The sequence below is a fragment of the Melanostigma gelatinosum genome, assembly GCF_949748355.1.
Source record: "Melanostigma gelatinosum genome assembly, chromosome: 17".
Lineage (NCBI taxonomy): Eukaryota > Metazoa > Chordata > Actinopteri > Perciformes > Zoarcidae > Melanostigma > Melanostigma gelatinosum.
The window spans coordinates 13555884-13582417 of NC_136650.1; the positions used below are offsets into that span (position 1 = coordinate 13555884).

The following is a 26534-nucleotide window of genomic DNA, read 5'->3' on the forward strand; positions in this document are numbered from 1 at the left end:
GCCCACATAGGAGTCTTTTGTAATATCATTCATATCAACATCGGTTTTCAACTGTCTACTATCACGCGCGCGTTCCTCTGGGGTGGACTTCTTTGCGCGCTTGAAGTCCGTTCCCAAAGACCTTCCGGACGCGGCGCGCGCTCACGTCTTTTCACTTGCTCAACGCAGTAGCTCGCGGCTTTTCTCCGTGCGCCCCGCGAGCCACTGGACACCGCTGACTCTCACCTCGGGACACAAGGAAACCCCCCCCCCCCCCCCCCCCCGGGGAAACGACGCATTTTGTGTCCGGTATGTCTTCTCTGTTTATCTGTCTGAAAACGTAATATACATCAGTTAGTTGCAGTAGGCTTTTTATAATTACAGAATGAGTGTTTCGTTTGAAGAGCGTTGCTTTTGCTTTGATGAGACACAGGTGGGTCGTTTTCCCACACTGCTTATCAAATTAGTTTTGCTTTTAACTTTTCAGTTGTGTTCTATATGAGTGGAGGAAGTCACCTCTGCGAGTGAGAAACTCGACTGTAAATGTAACCGAGGTAGGCAAAAGGAAACCAACCTGCTGAACATCAGCAGCCCAGACCCCTCTGTACATTTTCTTTAAATAGATCAGTCTCAACCCGGTTGGGTGGTTTCAGTGCTTTCGAAAATTGGGTAACTTTGGAGTTACTGTTCAATAAAAGGAAGTTTGGGTGGTTTGCCTGTGAGATGTTAATGAAGTCAGCACTAGTTCCACTCTTCATGCTGGACGGATACCACAAAGGGTGATATTTAGAAATCAAACAGCCAACATTGCAATTTAGAATGAGAGGAAGTTACCAAAACTTAGTCACAAGTGCTTTAAGGTGAAATCTCTTGCGATCAAAAAAGAAGAAGTAATTGTACATTTATTGTTAAATTGAAACGGTCGAAGGATCGAACAGTAGCTTATCATAGGATCTGGATTTGTGGCTGATCGCATCATCTCTGGTCAACTGGAGGTTTTTGTAAGTGTATTGCACATTTCTCAAACTTTTTGATAGATGAATTCTGAAAGTAGTTTTTGGCTGAAGGTCTTTCGTCTGTCAGTTTATGTAAAATCTGCTCCAGAGGAAGAATATTCCTTGAGTAAATGTGATTTATTTGGCAACCCGTCTCCAGGAAACCACCTTGAGGAAAAGGCAGGGCTGCGTGTTTCCTGAACATGTCCATCTCTCTGAGGTATTTCTGTGGCTTTGAGGTGTTTATTTCCTCATCATGATGGGCCGGGAGGATCGCACCACCATCCTTTAAGTAATCAACTCATCTTTGTTTCACGGTGGCTTGTGTGTCTGTGTGAAGGAGTATAGTCGTGGAATTCTTGAGGGTCGGATGGGGAAAGAAGCGATGAGGCTGTCCAAGGCCGGACTTCATCACTTCCTGTTTCTTTACGAGGTCAGTTCCTGTCTTTAGCCTCGGGGCCAGGCAGGAAGAAGGGAGGCGTGGATATGTTTTTCAGTTGTTGGGGTTAAGAAATGGACGGCAACATCGTCACAGCTTTCCCACCAAGCAGCTGAGGGCCGTGACGGTGAAGCGCTTGTCCTTACAGGCTGATGTTAGACATCTGGATGGAAGCTGCCAGCCGAATCTGTCATTTTCAATGGGGCTTTGCTGTCGTCAGCAACTGGGGCAACCTGAGGAAGACTCCTCTTCTTGTTGCACCCATAGGAGCAGGCCCTAAGCCTCTTGAAAAACAGGATTAGACTGTGAAATTGAAATGACTTAATTAATTTATGCTTCCTAATGAGCAACCTCGGCCCCCTGTATCTGGAGGATATGACTTCATGTGAAAACAGGACGTCCCGATGACCGGGACACCTTACTTTTCCATCGCCCCCACCTCCAGTTGGTCTCTAGTTCCCTTTTGAGTGTGTGTTTGTACTGTGTTTGAGTGTGCGCTCTGTGTGTGAGGGTTCGGTGACAGCTTGCTTCCCATTGTCCTATCATTCCTGCTCCACTCACCCTCTGCATCCTGTAGGGCTTCCTGCTAGTGAGGGGCGATTCAGAGAGAAAAGAGAACAGTATAAGAAAGAGATGGAGGAACAAGAAAAGAGGAGGTTTGGAGAAAGTCTGGAAAGAGCTGGTGTAAAAGTACAGAAACTGAACAGATCTGAACAATTGTGTGTGTGTGTGTGTGTGTGTGTGTGTGTTTGTTTCTCTGTGTTCCTGCAGTGAATTCCCCGCTGGGAGCAGCTTATCTGCAGTCCACTGTGCAGGAAAGGGTGTGTCCTTTGGATTTGGCTGTTTGCGAGTGTGACGATGGAGGGTGATGTTATTGTGATTTCATAAGAGCGCACTGAATGCGTGCTAATGCTCTGCTTATATTCTTATAGAGCAAGTTATTATGTTGCTGTACGTCAATTTTGAGGTATTACTTGAGTATTTCCAGTTTATGCTACTTTACATTTCTACTGCACTACATTTCAGAGGGAAATATTGTACTTTTTACTCCGTTCGTTTTATTCCACACACAGGTATTTGTTGCTTGCTTTTCAGATTAATATTTTAAATGCAAACATGATGGATTGTTCTACGTTAAAGCTCCAACGTGCATCAATTTGAATGGGTCCAATAATGTAATAATATGACACTGAAGGGCCATTTTATATACTGAGTGCTTTTACTTTGGGTACTTTAAGTGCACTTTGCTGATAATGTTTCTATATTTTTACTGAGGTACATTTTGCAAGACTTTTGTAACAGAGTGAAGTTCTGCTACTTTTACTGCAGCAACTGACCAGAATGCATTTTTTTCATTCGTGCTGTTCTGTGGTAGTCTTCTCTTAAAAGGTCAGATCTCTTAATAACGAAATAGAAAACATGCAGCTATGCAGATAGTTTTGGTTTCATTTGCTGAGGTTTCAATCTATCCATCTCCAAGATCTCTTCCTCAAACCCAATACAATAAACGCACATTTAATTGAATTAGTGGCGCTCACAGCATTGAGAGATAACGTTGTAAATTCAGCTTCAGCAGCGACTCTTTCCAGAGACCGTTCGCACGTCAGTCTGGAAAATCCACTGATCTTACCGAGGACAGTTCTTTATTGCTACAGTTTACTGTTTTTGGTGTTTGGAGTGAAGTCTGTAAATTACGGAATTCTATTCACCTTCATTGTATTGGGTGGAGGCGGTTATTTCAAAACCTGCATGGTGACAATAATTCAATTATTTGCTCGTCTTCATGCCATTAGCGACGGGCAAGACGATGTTTATTGTGTTGAAGCAACCCTGGCAAAACTTTAAAAGACACAAACGTTGAAGCTTGTTATCGAATAAAGATGGAAGTATTAGTCCGTGCTGTTGTGTCGTGCAAACAGACTTGTATTCACAAACCAACACCACACTTCTCCCCAACAGAGAAAGCTGCTTCTGTATTCTAATTATTTCTTCTTGCCAGCCGCTGTGAAAATCTGCTGTGACAGTAAGCAACGAGGCAGTGAAGTTTTGAAACGACTAACCCTTCAGCACCACACACTCTCTCACACACTCACACACAGACACACAGACCCACACACACTCTCTCACACACACTTTGCTCTACAAGCCTTTAATGCTTGTGGCTGATTGAAAGAGAAATATGGAAACGGACACATACATGTTGGCTTGTGTTTCATTTTGCACCATGGCAGGTTATATGTTGGTGCACAAGTGCATATTTTGGCTTTCTGTGCCTGCTTGATTGGTGACGCCTTTGTTCAGTGTGCCCTGCTGCATGTGTGACTTTAGTGTTAGTTTCCTCTATGTATAAACACCTCGGGTCAACTGAATTATCAGGTGTTGGAGCAGCTTTTGTGTGCAGAGGGGAAGACGGACATTTTATCAACAGGAACCCAACGGAGAACAATGACTGTATGACTGTACATAATGTGTGTGTGTGTGTGTGTGTGTGTGTGTGTGTGTGTGTGGTGTGTGTGTGTGTGTGTGTGTGTGTGTGTGAGAGACTACATGCTATTGTGCTGCTGACCCTGTCTCTGGTCATCTGCCAATCTTAGAAAAGCAGAAAAAGAAGAGGTGCGATAAAGATGAGGGAGGAGGCCTCTTCTCTGTCACTTTCTAAAGTTCATCACAGAGAAAGTGAGCAGCTTCGGTCCAGTGGTAGGCTGGATAGAGAGAGTATAAAGGTTATTGTTGGAGAGGTGTGGGCACGGAGAAGAGAAAAACAGTCACGGAGAGGAAGGTGTGTGTGTGTGTGTGTGTGTGGATGTGGATGGACTCCGTCCTCAGTTTCCAGGAAAAGGGGGGAGTGATCCGAAGGGTGGACAGGAAACTCTAACAGGGCTAACTTCCTGTGACTCTCCTGATGGCCGACCTGATACAGTGAATGAGTGTGAATGTGAGTGAGTGTGTATGTATGTGTGTGTGTGTGTGTGCATATTTTGCTCTCCTGGATGTAGCCCATAATAGCCTCTGTTGCTTTAAAGATTGAGAGGAATTTTGTGGGAATGTGTGGTGTGGATGAGACCAACCTGACGCTGTTCACTGGGAGCTTTGATGCTTTTTCATAATGGAAGTGAATTAGAAAAAGAGTATTTCTCAAAAATGTTTGAAGGTTTTCTTTCAGCTAGGTGAGCCTAGTAAACTGTCGGCTGGTGCTCTGAGGAATGCCCGTTAAAAAGGCGCTGAGCAGATTTGATTTGAGGAAAATACACTCATGTTTATCAGGAAAGCCAGTGTTCTCTGCATACAATTACAATGTTTCACACCCGTCTCTGTATGTTATTTCCTCTTGATGCTGGCACCAACGTTTGCTTTGTCAACCCGAGCTCTATTGAAGCAATGTGGTTTGCTCAAAACTGGAAGTCCGGATTGCGTATATATGTGCACATCCATTCTATTCGACGATCTTTGTAAAACACATTTCACATCGACAGTGCATGTCACTTTGTGTCAGTTACCTCTGCCTAATGACATTTACAGGTCTATTTCAACACACACACACACACACACACACACACACACGCGCGCACACGCACACGCACGCACACGCACAGCTGTTTGACCAGAGAGAAGAGTACCCCTTCTCGAAACTGCAAAGCAGAAAGGGAAGTGGCTAACCTCACATCTCTCTCTTCCTTTCCTTATCTCAAGCTGTCTCTTTTTTTTTCTTTTAACTTTTCTGTCTCTCCGTGTCTGCCTTCACGCATCTCTTTATTCACGCTTTAACGCTCTTGAGCCTTTCTCTCACCTTCTCCAAAACCTTTCCCCTCTCCGGTTCTCTGCCACTCATCCTCTCTTGGCCTACTCTCTCATTCCGCACCTTGTCACTCACCCCCCTCCCCCCCACCCTTTTTTATTTTCAGTGGCGATGGTGATTGACAGATGAACTGACAGAGGAAGACATCAGGTGAGAAAAAGTTAACTTCTCTTTCCCGCCTTACTGTATCTCCTAACCCATTTCTGCCCTTCCTCCTCCTGCTTGGGGGAAGTAAAGTTTTTATTTAAAAGTTTGCAACTTCTCTCTGAACAGTTCTCTTTGGTTTAGTGACCCTCTGCATACTGTTGATGTGGGCTGCTTTCATTTTCTACACCCTTGTGTTTGAAGTCTAAACGCTGAAACGTACTTATTGTGTTGATTATGTTGTTGAATCTTGTGATAATCCACAAGATTCTTTTATTTTGTGAGCAGTGATAATGCTTTTAATTAAATAGGTGAGAAATTATTTCTTTGAAGGGACACTCCACCAGATGTGAAGTCCAGTACAGCTCAGCCTGTGAAGACACTTGTGTAATTCAAAAGTAAAAAAAAAAAAAATAACCCCGATGATGTCATAGTGATGTCATCAGGGTTATCAGACTTGAGAAGTAAAATTACGAACAAAAAGCCACTGCGACAAACTGGAGGTGTGGAGTTTGAAAGGGGTGTTCTTGCAGGAAAGATCAAGTTGCATCATGGGAAATGTAGTATCTGGAGTTTCTGAGGCATGACTCATACCAGGCACTAAAAGACAGGATATCTGGGCCTCTACTGCTTCAATCTTGACAATGTTTTTTTATGGAAGTGAAATACTAAATCTCTTGAGTATCCCTTTAAACAGGTTAATATTTAATTCATGTTTCTTATATTTTATTCTAAACAAACCTTTTGTTGTTTTCTAATCTTTAAAGCATCAAGCAAATTGACATTTACATATTGAAAGAGTTGTGGCATGTTTCTTTAACTCTGCTTGCTTTCACAGACGTCGTCTCCGTGCTGGTTATTATGGGGTGTGCCTGTTGCAAGCATAAGAAGTCCGCCAAAGAAGCAGCAGCAATAGACGTTACAGATCTGTGTCCAAGCAACGCAGATGGAGGGTTGTCCGCCGCCTTGACTCAGGGCCGTTACTGTCCCGACCCCACTCAGATCATCCCGGACTTCAACAAGGGCTTCTCATCCAGCACCATCTTCCCCAACACCAACACACACCAGCGGCCTGGAGGCATAACAAGTAGGAGTGTGTGTGTGTGTGTGTGTGTGTGTGAGTCAGCACCAAGTAAAATAGTCTTAGAATATAAGATTCTAGAAGGTGAAAATCAATATAGAAAGAAAGAAAGAAAGAAACCATTTTTATTGTCATATATATTTTTACACATACACGAAATGTATCTCTGCATTTGACCCATCCCTGTATATAGGGAGCAGTGGGCTGCCAGTGATCAGCGCCCGGGGAGCCGGGGGTTCAGTGTATTGCTCAGGTACACTTCGACACGTGACACGTCCCAGTCGGGGATCGAACCGTTGACCTTCCGGTTCCCAGACGACCCTCTTAACCCAGTGAGCCACGGTCGCCCCTGAGCCACGGTCGCCCCTATATACCTAATATTATCTAATATAATAATAGAGGAAACCCAGTACTTCAGTTTGTTTCTGTCTTACAATTATCTTTTGCACTGTAAAAATAAGCAAAATCATTATTGTAAGAGTGATATGACGCCGTGATCATGTTTCTCCACCAAAAAATAATTCAAAACGTTGAATGAATATGGTAAACATGTGGAGAAAAAACAGTTTTTTTTGTTTAGGATAGGTTCATGTTTTCACAAGTCTGTCTTAAAACAATGCTTACATGCCCACATCGAACGAGTTATTGTTATCATTATTATTCTGTCTATACTGGCCCTGAAGTTATCTCACAATTTCAATGTAAGAGATGTGGGACAAAATCAAACGTACTTGTTTTCTGCCAAAACGCATTTTAAATTCAGTCAGTCAATATGAGGCTTCGGTAGTCTCATTTAGACAAATCACTATTAAATGCATTTTTGCATAGAAAGAGGACTATGATGTTGTGCACTATCTCTTACATCGGTGTCGTGCTATGACCAGATCTCTTCACAGCCAGTATGTATTTCAATGTATCGTCATCATCATTTAAAACAGTAAAACCCAAAGAATTGTTTTAGATCGGTGGTGGCAAACGAGTACGTATAACTGGAAACTGTCTCTCTTGTGTGTGTGTGTGTGTGTGTGTGTGTGTGTGTGTGTGTGTGTGTGTGTGTGTGTGTGTGTGTGTGAACACGTATGCAGGTGGTGGAGTCACTCTCTTTATAGCTTTGTATGACTACGACGCTCGCACCGAAGATGACCTTACTTTTCAGAAAGGAGAGAAATTCCAGATCATCAACAACACGTGAGCACAGCTGTATTTTAATAACATCTGTTTACAGATGTTGCTAGTTTTAGGGAAAACACACCTGGATTGTAATACATTTTGGCATAGATACAAAGATATGACAAAATGCATCAGGAGATTAAGAATTCCTGCTAACTATATGTGTTGAATGTCTTGAAGCCCAGAAGGTAATTCATTTTGTCTGCATACATTACCTGCCACATGCTGCAATTAAATGCCCGCCGTTAACACTGTGAACTGTCAGAAGTGTCAGCTGCTGTATTTTCTTGAACAATGTTCTTGTCTCACTCAGGAAATCTAAAATCAGATTGTTTAAATTTGGAGTTGCTCTGAAGTTGTTGGTCACACATTTGCTCTTCATCTTCTTTCTCATCTAAACACCTTTTACTCTTCTGTTTATTTTAATGTAGATTAAGTGCACTTTGCACTTTAACCTATAAGACATTTTTTTTGTAGAGTACAGTTTTTGCCAGTGTCATTGTTCCTTTTAATTTCAACATTTTAAAAAGTATCATGACCCTCCATTGTGTAACACACCAAACTGTGAGCTGATTGTATCTTTACAGCTGACTTTGTCAGCAAACTTACTTTTAGTTTGTGTTTTTCTTTGCAGAGAGGGCGACTGGTGGGAGGCTCGCTCTTTGGACACAGGCCACTCAGGTTACATCCCCTCCAACTACGTAGCTCCTGTCGACTCTATACAGGCCGAAGAGTGAGCACACACACACACACACACACACGTCTGCTGCAATATAAGTACAGTTTATGTTGAAAGATTTTCCTCATGATTGACATGTAGTCTGAGGGCGGAGGTCACAGGTTTGCTTTGCTGTCACTCCGGTGACCTCTGTGTTGTTGTCATGGTGACAGGTGGTATTTTGGCAAGATGGGGAGGAAGGATGCGGAGAGACAGCTGCTGGGCAATGGCAACCAGAGGGGAACGTTCCTCATACGAGAGAGCGAGACCACCAAAGGTAAAGATGCCACTCTTACACACACACACACACACACACGCACACACACACACACACACACATGCACACACTCTCTTTCAATAGAAGCTTACTGCTCTAAATATATGAAAGCTTTCAATTTCTTTGTCTTTCTATCTCTCACCTCACCCCCACTATGTGCTTCTTCGTCCACCCCTTCCCTCCTTCCTTCCCCTCGTTGTATCCCTCCCTCTTTCTCTCTCCTTTCTCCTTTCAGGTGCTTACTCTCTGTCGATCCGTGACTGGGAGGATACCAAGGGAGACCACGTCAAACATTATAAGATCCGCAAACTGGACAATGGTGGCTACTACATCACCACGAGATCACAGTTCGACACAGTGCAGCAGCTGGTAGAGCACTACACAGGTAACACATAAACACACACACACATGGACCCGAATTCATCCTCTTTATTTTGCTTCTCCTTCAAAGTGAAAAAAGAAATGTCCGCGTTGCCATTTTCTGATGGACCTTCATGCTTCAAGCTCCTGCTTCTATGAATTTTGCCTACAATTTGTTCTGACTCTCTGCCCGATCATTCTCTGCCCAGCTGCTGGAGAGACTTTAGTTATGTTGCTCTACTTGATGCCGACTGTAGTTACACTATTACCACTAGTGGGAAGTAAGTACTTGTACTGTACATAACTACAATTTTGAGGTATTCTACTTGAGTATTTTCCAGTTGATGCTACTTTCCGCTTTACTACATTTCAGAAGGAGAATTGTTTACTTTTTACAGATTTTACAGATTTTACATAGAAAGAATATGATCATCTTATAAAAGATGATGCATTGTTATCAAACTAGTCAATAGTAGAGGAAGTAATTATAATGAGTTCTACCTAGACCAACAACATGCAGCATTAAAATTAGGCTTACATGTCAATGCATCAGAAACAATAATCTACTGATGTAATATGTATAATAATACATAACTATTTATTATAGCACTTTTACTTATGATACTCTTGGTAGATTTTTCTAATTTGTACTTTTACAGAAGAAGAATTTTTACATGTAATGGACATACTTTTACTTCAGTAAAGGATTTGAATCCTTCTTCCATGAACTTTATAAGTTTGATTCAGAGTTGACATCATCTGCAAGTGTTCACACCCTCCACTTCCTCTGCTCTCTGTCAGTGTAAATCTGCCCCCTAGTGGCAAGAAGTTGATGTAGCAATAATTCTGCAATCGTGACTTTACCTGACACCATCATCAAAAGCAACCTGAGAGATTTGGCCACATATATCCTGCATAATGTATTTGTTTTTCTTATGAACTGTATCGTCCCTGTATTTTCTTTTTTTTCCCCCGTACATGATGCTGCTCTGAATGTGTGTTTGTGTTTGTTTTGCTGAGTTTTCCTTGTGCCTTTGTACTTTAGTATTTGGTTAACTTGTCAGTTGCATAAGTGCAGAAGCAACCTGTCTTGTTCTTTTTTTTATCTCTGCATTTGCTGCTTTTTTCCCTCTGTTTTCTTTCTCTCTGTTCTTCTTTCCTTCGCCTGCTTGTTTGTCTCTCCTCTCTCTCTCTCAGAGAGAGCGGCGGGACTGTGCTGCCGTTTGATTGGCAACTGCAAGCGGGGCATGCCTAAGCTGGCCGACTTATCAGTGAAGACCAAGGATATGTGGGAGATTCCCCGCGAATCCCTCCAGCTGATTAAAAAACTGGGCAATGGCCAGTTTGGAGAAGTCTGGATGGGTAGGAATGGTGGGACTGTGTTGCAGTGGGGGAAGGTGACAGCTGGAGCACACCTGGATAAAATAAAGTATTAAAAGATGAGCAGGTACATATAATACAGTTAAGTCTTGGTTGTGTCCAGTTGACAAGAACTTCAGTAACACTTGGTGTGAAGACACCTGCACTTTCACAAACATACACTGTAAAGCCCTGTATATCTGTCTGTGTTGTTCAGAGTCTGCAACAAAGATACCTGTAGATTGGACCACACACACAATACACACACAGTTCAAGCATGTAGTCTGGAATAGTTCTTTAAATGTTGTGTGTTGAGTTAAAACTGCAACAGTGAAAAGAAACCTGAATAAACCCCTGTGCGTGATAACAATTGCAGAGGCAGCAGTTAATGGATAGCAACGTGGCTTTGTTTTACATCCAGGTGTGCAGAGTTGTTCCCCTCTTCCCCTGTTGTTGCATGTGCATGTTTCATCATCTCACCTCACCTATTTGCCCCCCCCCCCACCCAACTCTTTTTCCATTTTTCCACCTATCACATCACCCGTTTCCTCCCATTCCACAACACACTTCCACTCTTTCCTTTCTCTACATCTCCACCCTCCTTCCTCCCCATAACAGGCACTAATGATGGGCTGTGTTATTACCTGACCATGTCCTGTCCCAACTCCACCCCACTCACCATGGGCCTTGGGCGGGACGCCTGGGAGGTGCGAAGGGAAACTCTGTCCATGCAAAGGAAGCTGGGACATGGCTGCTTCGGGGACGTTTGGATGGGTGAGACTGACACCACCAACCTCTGACGCCCTCTGCAGGCTCAGAGGGAGCCTGCAGTCCCCTGCAGTGAACTGTCTGTCCAGCGTTGTCGTCCGTAGTTACTGTCCTGTATTGTTGGTAACGTTGAATGTCATTTATTTCTGTGTATGCTAGTGAAGTTTGATGTTTCCCCCAGTGTCGCTTGGTATTCCCATGTGACGTATTTCCAATTACATGTCTTGTTCAGAAAATGTCGTACAGTTTCTCTGACTAAATGCGAGCGTGTCCGGTTTTCTGAGCCGTGCAAATCTTCTCCCTGAAGGTGTTGATGTAAGACCAGTAAAATCTCCCTCCCTCATAACATCACTCTGTCTCATGTCATGCATGCTTTCCAAAACAGCAATCATTTGCATGCGACAGAAGTATAACCACATGTTTGTTACAGCCTGCATATTGTGTTCCATGTTTCTTTTCTATTTTTTACATCTGCATGTATGTACATGTCATCACCATCACTATGCCAGAAAATGTGTGTGTATGTGCCTGTCTTTGTGTGTTTCCATGTGCTATGTGCGCGTTAACATCTCCTTGTCTCTATGCCAGGCATGTGGAACGGTACCACCAAGGTAGCGGTGAAGACTCTGAAGCCAGGGACCATGTCCCCCGAGGCCTTCCTGGAGGAGGCTCAGATCATGAAGAGACTCCGCCACGACAAGCTGGTGCAGCTCTACGCCGTCGTGTCTGAGGAGCCCATCTACATTATCACCGAGTTCATGAGCCAAGGTATCAGGCTGAGTAAACTGTCATGCCTGTGATGTAGTGTAGATACACAATGAATCCCTGCCGTTGGTTGGAAACCTCACTGACACTGAAAAGTGAGCTCCTCCGAGTGTTAGTAAGTGCACTCGTTCATGAGAGAATAGAGAACATTCTTAGAAAAGCCCTATTGTGCATTGAAATCCTTAAAACAATGTTGGGATCTGTCCCTGTCCTAGCTTTCAACCTTTTTGAAAGATACCGTGAACAAAAAAAACAATGAATTGTTTTAAGCCTCCCTGCAGGGAAAAACACTAAACTACAAATTGCAGGGATTCTCTTTCCTCTGGTGGCCGTGGGGCGGGTGAAACATTACTTTAGAATTCACTGAAAACTAAAAAGAAAGAGACATAAGTTTGCATTAAGATATTTGCATGCACAATAACCATGAATTTGCAAGCATCTCTCTGGGTTTGATTGAATTTATATTTTGTACCCGCCATGATAGGCAGCAGATATGAGTTAAACTACAGGAGGCAAAAGGACTGGCCAGTCATGACGCAACAATCTTGGTTTTTCAGGAAGTTTGTTGGACTTCTTAAAAGATGGGGAGGGGCAGGATCTTAAGCTGCCTCAACTGGTGGACATGGCTGCACAGGTGAGTTAAGCACACACACACACACACACACACAATGACAGACGTAAAGGAAACGCATACTTTTACTATCTTGTCTGAGCTCTCTTTGTGTTTTTAGATTGCAGCTGGAATGGCATACATCGAGAGGATGAACTACATCCATCGTGACCTGCGAGCAGCGAACATACTTGTTGGAGAGAACCTGGTGTGCAAGATTGCTGACTTTGGCCTGGCCCGGCTCATCGAGGACAACGAGTACACAGCCAGACAAGGTAACAGCATGAGATGTTACGTGAGTGCGTACGAGAGAGAGAGACTGATGAGGAGAGCAACGATTGCACAATGTGATGATTAATAAGAGTGTCTGCCTCTGCCTCCGTGCCTATATTTTTATACATAACCTATCCTAATTATATGATTATGCATCTTCGCTGTGTTGCCATGGTTTTCAGGGGCGAAGTTCCCCATCAAGTGGACGGCTCCTGAAGCTGCATTGTACGGACGCTTTACCATCAAGTCAGATGTCTGGAGCTTTGGCATCCTACTAACTGAACTCATCACCAAGGGACGTGTGCCATACCCAGGTACTGGACGATACCTGGATGCTAGTTCAGTGTTTCCTCATCTCACGAAGTCTCGTCCTCGGCAGTGAGAATTCTGCAGGATTTAGTCATTTTGCAGCAACAGCTTGTTAGGTTTGCAGAGTTTACTGAGATTTTCAACCAGACCAAACTATATCATAGCACTTGATGAGTTTAGGGCCTTGGTGTCTTTCTCCAAAGTGCTTCAAAAGTAGATATGAGGGAAGGGGAGACCCTCTTTTAAGCACCTGCCGCCCTGGTATGCAAATTAGCATGCAGATCATGCAGTGTCCATTTTTGATTTGTCTGTGTCCTTTAACCACAATAGTTTCTCGTACAAATGTCATTGATACACCAACACCACATATTGCTCATTTTACACCATTGTTTGATGAAGAATTTTCATGAAATCAATAATTTATTTTCTGTTAAACTTACTATAAGGAGATTTGAAGTTCAAGTTGTATCATTCCGTGACTCCAGATTATTTTGGAACTGTTGTAATATGATAATATAACTTAATTTATGAATTCTCTTCTACAGTAGTGTCATGGCAAAGACAGCAGCACCACATACAACAAAATAATAGTTTACAAAACATATAAGACAGACTTACGATGAATGAGATATAATATTTGAGGGCGATAAAGGGTCAGAAGGATAATGTAAGATTAATCAAATAACATTAAAGCCGCAAAAAACAACACATTGCTGCATGTTTAACAGCAGTAAATAAATACATTCAATTTAAATTATTCCTGTTTTATTTTTTATTCTACAAGTTTGGAGGTGTGTTTTCTTCAGTTATAACCATATTCAGATGCGTCCTAAATTATTTTAAAGTTGCAGTATGAAGTATATCGTTGCAGTGTTTTATCTTTGCATTGTATCTTGAGTTCCTTTGTGTGATTATCACCACTACTGTGGTGTGATCATTTCTAAGGATTTTCTTTTCTCTGCTTTAACTTTTCTCCATATCCAGTCGATTTTTTGTCTGTTTTATGTGTTTTCTTTAAAATCCATCCCTCCTTCTCTGAACCCTCTCCCACATCCACCCCCTCCCTCCCTCCTCCCTCCTCCCTCCTCCATCCCTTTAGGCATGAACAACCGTGAGGTGTTGGAGCAGGTGGAGAGGGGCTACAGGATGCCCTGTGCCCCGGGCAGCCCCGCCTCGCTCCATGAACTGATGCTGCAGTGCTGGAGGCGAGAGGCCGATGAGAGGCACACCTTTGAGTACCTGCAGTCCTTCCTGGAGGATTACTTCACGGCCACAGAGCCGCAGTACCAGCCCGGAGAAAACCTGTGACCACACACGTGTAGGACAGATGTGGAGCAATAAACGGACAAACATAAAGAGAAAGACAGACAGACAGACAGACAGACAGGCAGACGTGGGATGTATACATGCAGACACACCAATATGCCTTCCTTGTATTTGTATTCTTACTGTGCACACACACACACACACACACACACACTCTAACATATTAAGATACATATCATTGCCTTGTTTTATTGTTTAAAGACAGTTTCCTCCTTTTGGTTGTTGATCACTGCAGTGCAGCCCATTCAGGACGAATCAGTCAACCATGTTGAAGAGCGGAGTCGGATCTCTGCTGATCAGGCCTCGCAGTAATGTTGCTTTACTCTGTAACCATGACAACAAGGAACCGAAAGAAGATGTAGATGGTTGGGTTGAGGTAGGGGGGGGGGGAGTGAAGTTAGTACATGATTTGTTCAGCTGCCATAAATGTCCAGGTCCCTTTTCTGATTTCTGTCTCTGGGGAGAGCAGCTTCGAAGGACAACTGTTTGCCTGAGAGTATTGTGTTGATAGAGAAACAATGGACGGTGCAACAGGTTTCAGACAACATTAAATAAACCGTGTGAACTTGTGTGATGGATTATGTATGCAGACACTGTGAGATATAATAAGATGCTTCCTCTTACTATATTCTAAAAAGGCTGTTGAACTGATCCATGTCCATCAACTGAAAGGGGGAACTGATTTCAAACTTGCTCCAACATCTGCTTTAAAGTGGTCAAATTAAGGTCTGTTTTAGCATTTAAAGTACCTTTAATACTGTGTTAGTAAAGTCTGAGGGGAGAGATGGTCAGGAATGCTCTTTGTTTCTCTGATAATTTGAATGACAATTATGAACTGTCTCTGTTGCTGTTTTAATTTAACTCCGATATATCTGTGCAACACAAAGACTTCTATATTAACATGTACACAGTTTTCATGCATTCAGGGTGAAATGCTACACATAAAGGGGAACGATCAATGCCGGTGGTCTTTGGAAGGAAAGTGTTTTAAATCTGTTTTGTTTTGACTGTAAGAGTGTAACCTTTATGTGATTTTACGAGATTCCCTGTTATGTTATTGTAATAAAAATCAAATATCTTTTCCGGGTTAAGACATGTCTCTTTGTCTCTCTTCATATTTGGACACTTATGCTATTTGTGTATGTTTCCTTATAATGTCAAAGAGCCAATTCAGTATAGCTCTGTAAACAAACTTGAATTAATGAATTGACCTAAACAGAAATTGCTGTAGCGCAGGCCTGAAGTCTTTAGCTAAATATAAAATATCATCGGATATTGTTAGTGTCATTGCGATCTGTGGCTCTGGAAACTATTAGCAGCACTCCGAAATTCCACCCACTCCCACTCTCGTCTGTCTCTCGCTCTCGTCACTGACTCCCCCGATTCATGCTCGCTCTTCAGTGAACTACTTTACCCACAATTCCACAGGTGTAAAGTGAGGCCAGCTACGGATGCCCGGATGGTTTTGACAGCCAGGCACGTTGGAGAGCCACAGCGGAGACTGGGGCGCACGAGAGACAGAGAGAGCTGGAATTGCAGAGGCAGAGACGCACGGGCGCACGGTCGATTTTCGCCTCCCGCATACTGGGGAGTCCCGTGCCTGTCACCAAAACCAGAGCACAGGGCTCGAGTGCGGTTATGTCATTACCTAAATTGGAGACCAGATTGTGAACCAACGTCCCTACTCACCATTTTAAAAAATTTTCTCCTTCCTATTGTGTTTTTTGCTTTCCCATCTTTGCGGGTGCAGATGTTGATGTGAGCCAGAGGAGCGGTTTTTCCATTGAACCGCAGGAGACGGTAGCGCGCGACGGCACGAGGAGACAACGTTTACATTGATGCGGGAGGGCTATCTCCCTCCGACGCGGGGAGCCCAAATGAAGGGGACATGCTGCTCGCTGACGGCTGCAGCCGTCAAGGCAACGGCTCCGTGACCCGGGAGAGGAGAGGAGCGAAGCACCGTCACCGACAGCTGCGCGAGCCCACAGCTCCCGCCAGCCAACGTTGACACCGCAACAGCTCCAGCAGCCAGCGCGAGCCCCCCAGACTCTCTCTCTCTCCCCTGGTGAGTACGCGTGCAGCGTCTTGTGTACACAACACCAACAATTAGCTTACTGTCCGCTCAGCCAGTTGTGCTGCGCACCTCTGGTTACGTTTCCTTTTGAGTTTTTTTTTTTTTTTTACATTAACCTCATCGATGCCGCTAAATGACCGAGCTCTTCATTCGCACTGCTCGTGCTGCTGGGTCATCTGGGCTTTACTGTGGGTATGCAGCGTGTATGATGATGCGCACACACACGCATACATACAACGCACACACACGTAATGTGGTTAAATGTGCGCGCAATGAACCCTGTTAACCCCAACGTGTTTTTTTCTACATTCTTATCTACATTCTTCTCAACTATTACCTTTTATTATCACTGAATTTGCATACAGCGTAGGCAGGGCAGCAGGATACAGTACCTCCCCAGGTATGGCACACACACACAGACGCTTGTTTTGTTTATTTGCTACCTCTGTGGGTTGACTTTTCTAACACTGAATTTACATGCCAGTGACACATACCAGAGCTTTGACTGTGAGTCTAGCTCCTGATGTTGGACAGGTGTTTTCTTTACATAGAAACAGGAGACACCAAGGTTAACCGGTGAGCATCCGTCCACCGGTGAGCATCCGTCCAGTCCCGGGGTTTCCATCCCGGCGGCCCCCCTGAGTTGTCAGGGCAGTTATAGGCAGGACACAGCAGTAGCAGCACATCCTGCAGTGGCAACAGGGCCAATGTGCTGGAGAGACAAGGCGTGCTCATGGTGGTGATTATCAGCTCTCGTCTGTGAGGGGGGGTGACAAAGGGAAGAAAAGAGTGCATGAAGGGAGGAGAGGGAGAGAGGATGAGCGGGAGAGAGAAGTCAATGTCGATGTCTGGGCAGTGACAGTTCGTTATTTAAGGACCCCTCAGAGACGTGCACAGGCTACCCTAGTGCAGGTGCCGTTAGTATGCAGAGTGATGCTCGGTCTGTGTGTCTGTCTCACACTCTCATTCTCTGGTTTAAAGAGTGAGTTCTCTTATTGGCAGGTTCACTTGGACATAATGAATAATTTCAGCGCTCGGAATGCTGGAATGAAAAGGAAATATGGCCTTACCTTGGCATGCAGCCGCCGTCCGTCAGACTTTGTCTTGAGTGCATGGCCCTGTGTGTAAGGAGGGGGGGGGGGGAGAGAAACAGAGAATGTGAACATATAACAGCTTAGGCCCTATTGTGCTTCCTACCTGTGTGAGCGGGGCTAGTTGTCATAGCAACGGCCTTGTAGCTCCGTTGATGTTCCTCCTGTCCTCATTGGCAGGGTCAGCGCACCTAACACTCCACAGCTCGTCTCAAAGCTGTGTGTGTGTGTTTGCGTAAGCGTGCATGTACTTCCATCTGTGTGTGTGTGTGTGTGTAAGTACCTTTTGTTTGCTCCTTGCTGCAGTTCGTAGACGTGTGGGTTGATGGCAGTGATAAGCCTGTGTGTGTGTGTTGCAGTGTCACAAAGATACACCCTGCCGATATGACAGCCGACAGCTCAACCAATCACCTGTTTCTCTCTCTCTGCCTATCAGCATGTGAGGTTGCTGTAGTCAGATGTCCTCTTGATATGGAGGTCGTGATGAAGATGAAGAAGACAGAGTGGCCACACAATCGACTTTCACTGATGTCCTGGTGTTTTGGGAAGTTTTCAGAGATGTTGAGGATGGTGCAACCTGTTGAATGAAGGGGGTATAGTGGTTTAGAGGCAGTTTAAAGAGACTGAATCCGTCTTATGAGACGACACAAACCTGCCACCAGACAGAGCTTCAGTCATCTAAATCAGAACGGGTTTCCTACCAGAGTCTGTTCAAACGCTCATTCTCCAAAAACAATCCGAGGCTTCTCCTTAGAACTACAAAGCATCTCATTTTTAGGAATTTGGCTTCTAGCTGTGCGCAAGATTTGTCAAATGCAACAAAGAGGTTTTTTTTGGGGGGGGGGGGGGGGGTACAGATGTTTAGTGAAAGTCAGTTGAAGATTATTCTGGCACCCCCCCCTTTGAACTCTTCAAAAAATATATATTTCTGCCATTTAAGAAAAGGGAACTTCCACCAGTGTTGTGAATGAGTCAGTCCATTATTACTCAGCACCTCCCAAAAATACACGAGGAATTGATTTTAGGTCACAGATTCACATAAACAATCTATTCATAGTGACAAAATCTGGTTTGCTAGAGCTTAGAGCTATATGTGATGGCTTAGAGCTATCAGGAGATGGCTTTAAGCATAATATTTAAATGTTAATGTTTCCTCTGCTGCTGTTTCCATTGTCTTCTGTTAAAAAACATCTCTATATCCTATAAGACCTCTTATTTTAATATTGAGTCATTTGACATTTCAGGAATATTTTACAACTTTTAATATTTTCCACTTTAAGCGACGAGCTACTGGCTAAAAAGAGTAAGTCATTACTTTGTCCTTGGAGTGAAGGGTCCTGTCTTTTATGACTCCTATTAATCTAATCGTCACCTGAAGTGAAATAGCTTTTGCCTCAGGCAGGTAAACGTGGTTCACCTCCCACACACACACACACACACACACACACACGCACACAGGCATAGACACACATGCACCCACACACACACACTAACCATTTATAATTTGTGTAAGCAGTGTTTGTATGCTCCATTCTGTCACCTCCCACACGATACATTCATAAAACAGCTCCTCCAAAGGCACTGACTCAACAGAAGAAATCTCCCCTTCTCTTTTCTCTCGCCTCCTTCCCTTTTTTTAAGCCCTCTGCCCCCCCCCCCCATGTATCTGTCCTCCAGTGACTCCCTTCTTCTTTTCCCACTTCCACCTCCCTCTCTCCTGCACCTTTCCGATATGTCCCTCAACACCTCCTCATTCTCCTTGTCTCCCTCACACCAACTACCCCCCCCCCCCTCCACAGGGCTGGTTACAGCCGGTTTTAGTCTGACAGCGGAGAGGAAGCTTCGACCTCTCACCTCCAGAGGATGGAGAGAGGGAGACAAGAGGAGAGGGATGATGGAGGGCAGCGGGGTTGGAGGGGGGTGAAACTGCGAGAGGCGAGGGAGAGGTCAAAGAACAGGAGGGATTTGCAAAGAAAGAGGGAGAGGAGAGCTGGGGGAAGGGACTGAGAGTCGGGAGGGAGAGAGGACGGAGGGGTCAGGAAGGAGAAGGAGTGATAAATGGGAGAGCGGCAAGATGGAAGGATGAGGAGGGAGAGATGGAGCGCATGAGAGGACGAGAAGGAGAGAAAGACAGAGTGTGAAGCTGCTGTGTACCTCCCTAACAAGCTGGACAGAATCAGCTCAATTATTAAAGAGGCGCGAGAGATGGGGAAAACACGCACACACACACACACACACACACACGCACACACACACACAAAAGCATCTCTCGGTGTCTGGCACACAACACACACATCTATCTGCAGATCAACTTACACATGTTCTGTGTTGTGCGTTCGAGTTCTTTGTTTTTAGCAGCGTGTGAGTGTGCATACACATGTGACGGGGTATGTGTCTTAAAAACAGTGAGTCAGAGGATAAGCAGAGACTTGTTAGTGATTCTCCTCAACACCCCCCCCCCCCCAACACACACACACACACACTCAATTTGGCTTCAGCACCGTCTCAACGTTCCACCAGCGTGACTTCAATGTCGTCCCATCAATATGAACAGATAATCAGAGCACTCAGAGGTCTGTCTATAAATCCCCGGCATGAATATAGTTTTCACCCTCTTCCCTTCCTATCTTCTATCCCTCCCTTCCTCTCCTTCCTCCTCCTCTTCCTCTCTTGCCCGTTCTACTCAATTTTTTTCGTTCCCTTTCTTCTTTCCCATTTCCCTACTTCTCTAAGGAAGTGTATGCCCCCAAGGGACGAAAAGATTCGCTACCTTCCAGGAGAGAAAGAGATTGTGTGTGCCCCTCTCTCTGTGTGAATGTGTGTCCTCCACATATGTGTGTGTGTGTGTGCCAGGATGATAGTGTGTGTGTGCGTGAGAGTGAGAACACACACTTCCTGAGACAGAAAGGGAGAGAGAGGCAGGGATGAGCAAGTGAGAGAGTGAAAGCAGGAGGCTGTGGAGGGGGAGGAGAGAGAAAGAGATAAGAGAAAAAGACAGAGAGTAGTCGGGGAGAAGGGGGAAGATGGATGAATGTACTGCGCACTGAGTGTGTGTAGGTGTGTGTGTGTGTGTGTGAGAGAGAGAGATGGTCGGGAGATGCAGGTAGACACAGAGGGAAAGAAGGGTTTCTTATCCTTTCAGCAGAAGTCATAATTTCTTAGAGCGTGCACAGACGTGTATGTGTGTGTTTCTTTGTGCATGCCTGCTTGTGTTTGTGTGTGAGAGTGTTACCTCGTTCAGGCGCGAGTCCAAGAATCCAAGAGGTACAGTACAGTGCTGTGGCGTCGGTGTGTAGTGTGAGCAGCATGCGTGCGTCTACGTGTGTGCTTTGAGCGCTGTGTATGTTAAGGCTGTGGCTGATGGGCTGTCAGTACCTACAGTTGGAATGTTCACAAGGCGGCCATTGTTGTTCAAACAGCCAGCAGCCTTCTCCTTGGCAACGGGAGCTGCAGCAGCGTCTCCCACAGCAACTGTGGAACAGGAGTACGGAGGGAGGAGGAGTCAGGAAGTCAGGGCCGCAGCACAGAGGCCCCTCTCCAAAACACTGGCCTCAAGGTCTGAGTGTGTGTCGGGGTCCAAGCATCTGGTTTGTGTGTCCTCTGTGTGTGAGGTAGATATGCGTGACTGTGTGTGAGGATTTTAAGTGCGCCTGTGAGTTCTCGCCAGCGTGACTACGTTGAGTACACACGTGTGTGTGTGTGTGAACTCTAAGTGGGAGTTTTTCTGTTTTCACCGAAGTGGTTGGTTTCATCCTCCTGTATTTGCATGTGTTTGTGTGGGTTTCTAGACGTATCCCTGCGTATCCTTGTTTGTGCTTAATCCCGTATGTGTTTTTGAGTGCGCACATGTGCACACTCCTAGCTGTTCCCAGCTGGCGCGGTTAGTCACATGACCTGACGGAGGGGCGGCCATTAGCAGCGCCAGGAAACTGCCTGCAGGAGCGAGAGAGAGGGAGAGAGAGAGAGAGTGTCAGGCTGAGCTGAAGATGATTTGGGGAGTGGGAGCGTGTGTTGTGGGAGAGAAACTAGGGAGGTGTGTATGTGTGTGTGTGTGTGTGGGGGGGGGGGGTTGCTAGAGAGATGAGAGAGGGAACAGTGAGGAAGAGAAGTGAGGAGGGGGGTGGAAGAGGAAGGGGTAATACAGTCCTCGTCGTCTTAAAATAACTACAGCATATAGGTTCCTGCAGAAACAACAGGAGAGAGACAGTCAGACGGGGGTGGGGGGTCCTGGTTTTTTGTTGACTAGTGTTTGGAGCTACTTCTTCCAGTCCCCCGTGTACATCCTTGGCTGAGCAGCCACTGTATCTGGTCTGTGTGAAGTCTGTTTATGTTAGATGTGTGTCTGTCTGTCCGTCTGAACGTCTGTCTGCCTTTTTGTTTGTCTGCATATGGTTTATGTGTTGCTCTCTGCTCATTTATATGCTTTGTGTGCGTGTGTTTGCGGTGTGTGTGTTTGTTGCGTGCGTGCGTGCGTGCGTGCACATGCTTGGTCTTGGCAGGAGATACAGCACGCACCCTGATGATGGAGATCATTAGGAATTTCCTGCAGCTGGGGAGGTGGGAGTGGGGTTTTTTTTGGGTGGTGGAGGAGAGAGGTCAGAGTGAAGGAGAGTGTGAGTGGGTGTCGGGGGGGAGGGTCTGTGTGTAAGTGCAAGTGTTAGTTGGACTGTCTCTGTTTGACTGACGTGAGTTTGCACGGAGCTGTAGCGCACCAAAGCCCCAAAAGTTTAGTTTTGTCTTTGAAGGTTGCTGTTGGTAATTTGTGTGCAAGCATGCCGGCTCCAGTAGTGCGATGTATGTGTCTCACATTCCTCGCCCCTCTTTGGCACACTAGCGCACACCGCAAGCTCTCCAAAAACCCAGGTCTGTTAAGTTTGGATGTGCTTAAATTCTAGCTGTTCAGTGTTACAGCCTGTTGGGCTACAACGCTCTGCAGTCGAGGCAAGACCATATATCTTCAACTTTGCTTTTTTTTGGTTGCTTTTTTTGTGATTTGAGTTGAATTAAAACCTTGCACATTTTGGCTGAATATCGAGTAAATGTAGAAAACTTTCTCCCCTCAGTGGGAAGAAAGATAAAAGCCTTTAAATACAACCTGTCAATCAACAGTATCAGTTCAAGATAATGTCCTACTACTCAAGATTTTGACTTTTTCAATGTCTCGTCTTGTCATGACCACAACTCTGGGGGTAACCCTAAATAGCCAGTGCATTCTGATTCATTCGTTATCATTACTGTGATTGTGTGTACAACTTCCTGCTTCACACGCAACCAATAACTTTTCACGCATTTGTAATTTGAAATATTTGTTACCATTGTTGTCTGTCGCCCCTCCCTGCCGCCCTTCACACCCACTACAACAAAGTGAACTCGGGAGACAAGAGGTGGAGGAGATGTCAGCAAAGTCTTTACTGTACAATTGAAATATAGCTAAACGACAAAGAGTTTAAAAGGAAATACACAGCAGTATTTCAATTCTGCGATGTAACACTGATTGAGACACCTGGGACCACGTCAAACTTTTATCTGCACTTAGAGAAGAAACATAAAGAAAGGACAGTTTAGTGGAAAGTACGCAGTCTGACTCTATACCAAAACTCCAAACTGGTCTGGTCCTGGTCTTGACTTGGTCTCAGTCCCTCAAGGTCTTTGCCTTGTCTCGGTCTTGATACACTGTGGTCCAGGTCTTGACTTTGTCTCGGTTTAGGTGGTCTTGACTACAGCAGTGATGTCAAGGTACGATATATATATAGACGCCAATACGTAGAAAAAAAAATACTTAGAGGCCTAGAATTCATGATTGAGTGTCAAATATTTACAGTTCAGTGGCCACTATAAAGTGCTGCTCTGTGATGTGATGTGTAATGTTTCAATGACAAAGCCAGACAGATGTTTATTACCTGGAATACACCATGACACAACGTTTCTCACTGAACCCCCCCCCCCCCCCCACCCCCCGGATGACTTGAGAACAGTTTGTCTTCAAACAGTTTTGATCCTTTAAATTTTCCTCTTCATGATTTTTCTTTCGGAAAATAAAAAGTTGTGCATTGTCGTGTGTCGTATGTAGGTCTGAGGCTGTCGGGGCTGCAGGTTGAGAGGCTGATGGTAGTTGAGTTTCTGCACAGTGTCACTCAGTCTCTGTGGACACCCCCCCCCCCACCTCTTCTCTCTTGGCCTCACATACACTTTCTCCATCTCTCTCTGTTTTATCCCCACTTCTTCTTATCTGTCTAAACCTCTCTGTGGAGCTCCCCCCCTCCTCCCCTCACCACCTTTCTCTCTTTCTCTCGCCCCTCCATGTCCCCCCTCCCTTTCACCCCCCCCCCCCCCATGCTTGTTTCGGTGCTGCTGCCTGTCTCTTAGCAACAACTGCACACCCGTTAGAGCTCGGTGAGTGCTTTTTACAAACGCACCCAGGAAGACACACTCATACACGTGCACTCGCAGAGACACACGCATATGTGTGCGAGCACACACACATATCCTCTCTCTCTCTCTCTCGCTCTCTCGCTCTCTCGCTCTCTCGCTCTCTCACAGACACACACACACACACAGGGTCTAGTTCCTCATTGAGGGTTGCTGCTGGCAGGCCTGTGAGTCTGCAAGCCTTTGTGGCAGTGAGATAGATGGGGAGAGAATAGATATGCTGTACAGCTACCATGTACAGAATGATTGTTCCTCTCAGACTATGCACAACAGGGCAACTGCCCAAACTGGGAAATGACAAGTTCTCATCTCTGATTTCCCACTGGCATGTGCGCACATACACTCTCTGGCGCATAACAGCACCGACAAACTTTAACGCGCAGATAAGAAACATACAAGATCAAATATTTTCAAACAACCGTCATAGGAGAGCTGCTCTTTGTGAAACAGATTCAACAGATCATGTGGGAGCAGCGCACACCATCGGCTGTTCCCACAGAGACAATGCTACGCCACTGAGCCATTCACAGTAAAATGCACCAAAAAACGCATTTGCTACGTATGAGGATGAATATGTTGGAATGGCAGCTGATGGATGCCAGGAGTGTTTGCTTAAACAATGAATCATAGTGGGAGCGTTTGATTGGCTGGTATCTAAGCTCTGTCAGAATACCCCCCCCCCCCCCTGCCGAGCACAGTGGAGAGATATTTGCATGTGTGTCTTTGTTTTGTGTGTGATCGTGCATGACTACATACGTGTCTGCGTATGTGTGTGTGTCTGCGGCATGCATGTCTTTATGTGCAAATCGGTGTGCGAGTGTGTGGGAGGATGAAGCTGTGGGGGCACATTTGCATGTGTCTTTGTGTGTGTGAGTGACAGGGCGGGTGTGCATGTCTGTGTGAGCACATGTGCAGCAATGTTTAATTAAAGCATGTGTTCTTCTCCCTCTCCCGTACACCGGTCAGATGGAGCCTTAATTAAGGAACGCTGTTAATTAGACGAGAGAGAAAGCGAGAGAGAGAATGGGAGAGAAGAGAGGCAGGGAGACGGCACTGGGCAGGAGAGGGAGTGGGTGAGGGGGGTTAAAGAAAGTACGTGTTGTGTGTCAGTGTGTGTGTGTTCATCTCTGCCTGTGTCATTCCTCAGAGCAGCAGAATGTTGAGGTTGGTCTGCTCCATGTGTGCAGCCCTAAACTCTGCTAGAGCAAAACTCTCATACTCCTCCTTCTCTTCCTCTACTGTTTCTTCCGCTCGCCAACTTTTTCTACCTCCTCCTCTTTTTTTTTTATCTGTCTGCCTCTGCCCAGCTTACTATCCTTTCTTTTTCTCAATCGCGTCTTTCCCCTCCCTGCTCTTCTTCTGTCTCTCACCCTCTTTCATACTCTCTCACCCATTCTTGCACTTATTTGTGTCTTTTACCCCCTCCCCTCCTTGTCCCCCTCTTTCTTTCTGCCTCTCTGTCCCTCTCCCTCCCTCCTAATCAGGACCATATGTTGGCGAGGGAGGCAGAGAGATCTGAGGATGGACAAGATTGTTTTGTATGTGCAGAGTGTGGTACAGTGTCGGAGGCAGCCGTGCGTGTATAGGCGTCCAAGTGTGGCACGCATATACTTGTGTTTGTTTTTGAATGTCTGCATGCATGCAGTCATGTGTGAGTCTGACAGCAGATTTCGTACGACGTGTGTGTGTTCTGGCAGTCTGTACATCCATTTCCCCTCTGCGCCGCGTTTCCATAATCCCTCTATAGTACCTGTCTGTCTGTCACCTTCATCTCTCCATCCTCTCAACACCTCTATTCATCACCTCTCTGCTTCCCCCTGCTGGCTGCGATTATTCACACGTTCTTGTTGCACCGTCCAAGTCTTGTGCTTTGGAATGTATTTCCATAGTTTTGGCGAAATGTGGCGTGCTGTGTGAGTCCTGTGTGCTTTTCACCACTGCTCAACTGCTTATTGTCATTTGAGAATTTTTGTGCATCTACTCACACAAATATGGTGGGATTGAAAAAAAGCGGCACAACTCACTCAATCCCACAAAACAATACATGATTCTGTAAACATGGTCTTCATCATGTAGTGATGGTCCGCAGTGTTTGTTATGGAGCACATTGAAACTCCAGCAGAACAGCTGAGTTGGCACTGTTTTACATGTGCACTTTCAATCGGCTGGAACCGAGGAAATGAATTGCTAACCACAATTAGAGTTGGAAAATGTGTATTGCAAGTCATCCTCCAAAATAAAAGCGTCTGATGTGAGATGGTGCAGCCCTCACCAAAATACTGATTAGTCTGGTCTGATGAAGCATGCTGTGACATCATGTACTAATCTCTTATTCTCTTTTTCTTTCTGCTCCACCCTCCTCCTCACTCCCCCCCCCCCCCACACTCACCATTTCTTTTTTCAACACACTATCCCTTCGTCTGTCTGTCTGTCTCTATCTCTCACTCTAGCAACCATGGGCAAAGCAAAAGACAGGAGCAGAGGGGTGAGAGAGAAGTATTTGAGCACTCCACTGCAGTATTGATGACCCAATGATCCCCTGCAGAACAGAGCCAGTCACGCGGACACAGA

General features: G+C 45.2%; 1 protein-coding gene across 3 annotated transcripts; it reads left to right on the top strand.

Moving 5' to 3' along the window:
* Nucleotides 1-242: 242 nt before the first annotated feature.
* yrk (Yes-related kinase) lies at nucleotides 243-15460 on the top strand. Of its 3 annotated transcripts, none has more exons than XM_079288446.1 (13): nucleotides 243-288; nucleotides 5316-5359; nucleotides 6192-6440; nucleotides 7520-7622; nucleotides 8239-8337; nucleotides 8496-8599; nucleotides 8835-8984; nucleotides 10157-10321; nucleotides 11675-11854; nucleotides 12409-12485; nucleotides 12583-12736; nucleotides 12917-13048; nucleotides 14143-15460. In XM_079288446.1, the coding sequence occupies exons 3-13, from the start codon at nucleotides 6215-6217 to the stop codon at nucleotides 14349-14351; spliced, it is 1599 nt and encodes a 532-aa protein (XP_079144572.1). In that variant the 5' UTR covers nucleotides 243-288; nucleotides 5316-5359; nucleotides 6192-6214; the 3' UTR covers nucleotides 14352-15460. The 3 variants fall into 3 exon arrangements, with proteins under 3 accessions (XP_079144572.1, XP_079144574.1, XP_079144573.1); XM_079288448.1 differs by lacking the exon at nucleotides 10157-10321 and adding an exon at nucleotides 10937-11092; XM_079288447.1 differs by lacking the exon at nucleotides 243-288 and adding an exon at nucleotides 897-980.
* The last annotated feature ends 11074 nt before the right edge of the window (nucleotides 15461-26534 follow it).

Coding starts and splice junctions, on each gene's coding strand:
- yrk (XM_079288446.1), top strand. CDS start 6,215: ATGGGGTGTGCCTGTTGCAAGCATAAGAAGTCCGCCAAAGAAGCAGCA. Junction 8,338..8,495: donor GACTCTATACAGGCCGAAGA/GTGAGCACACAC, acceptor TCATGGTGACAG/GTGGTATTTTGGCAAGATGG. Junction 12,737..12,916: donor CGAGTACACAGCCAGACAAG/GTAACAGCATGA, acceptor CATGGTTTTCAG/GGGCGAAGTTCCCCATCAAG.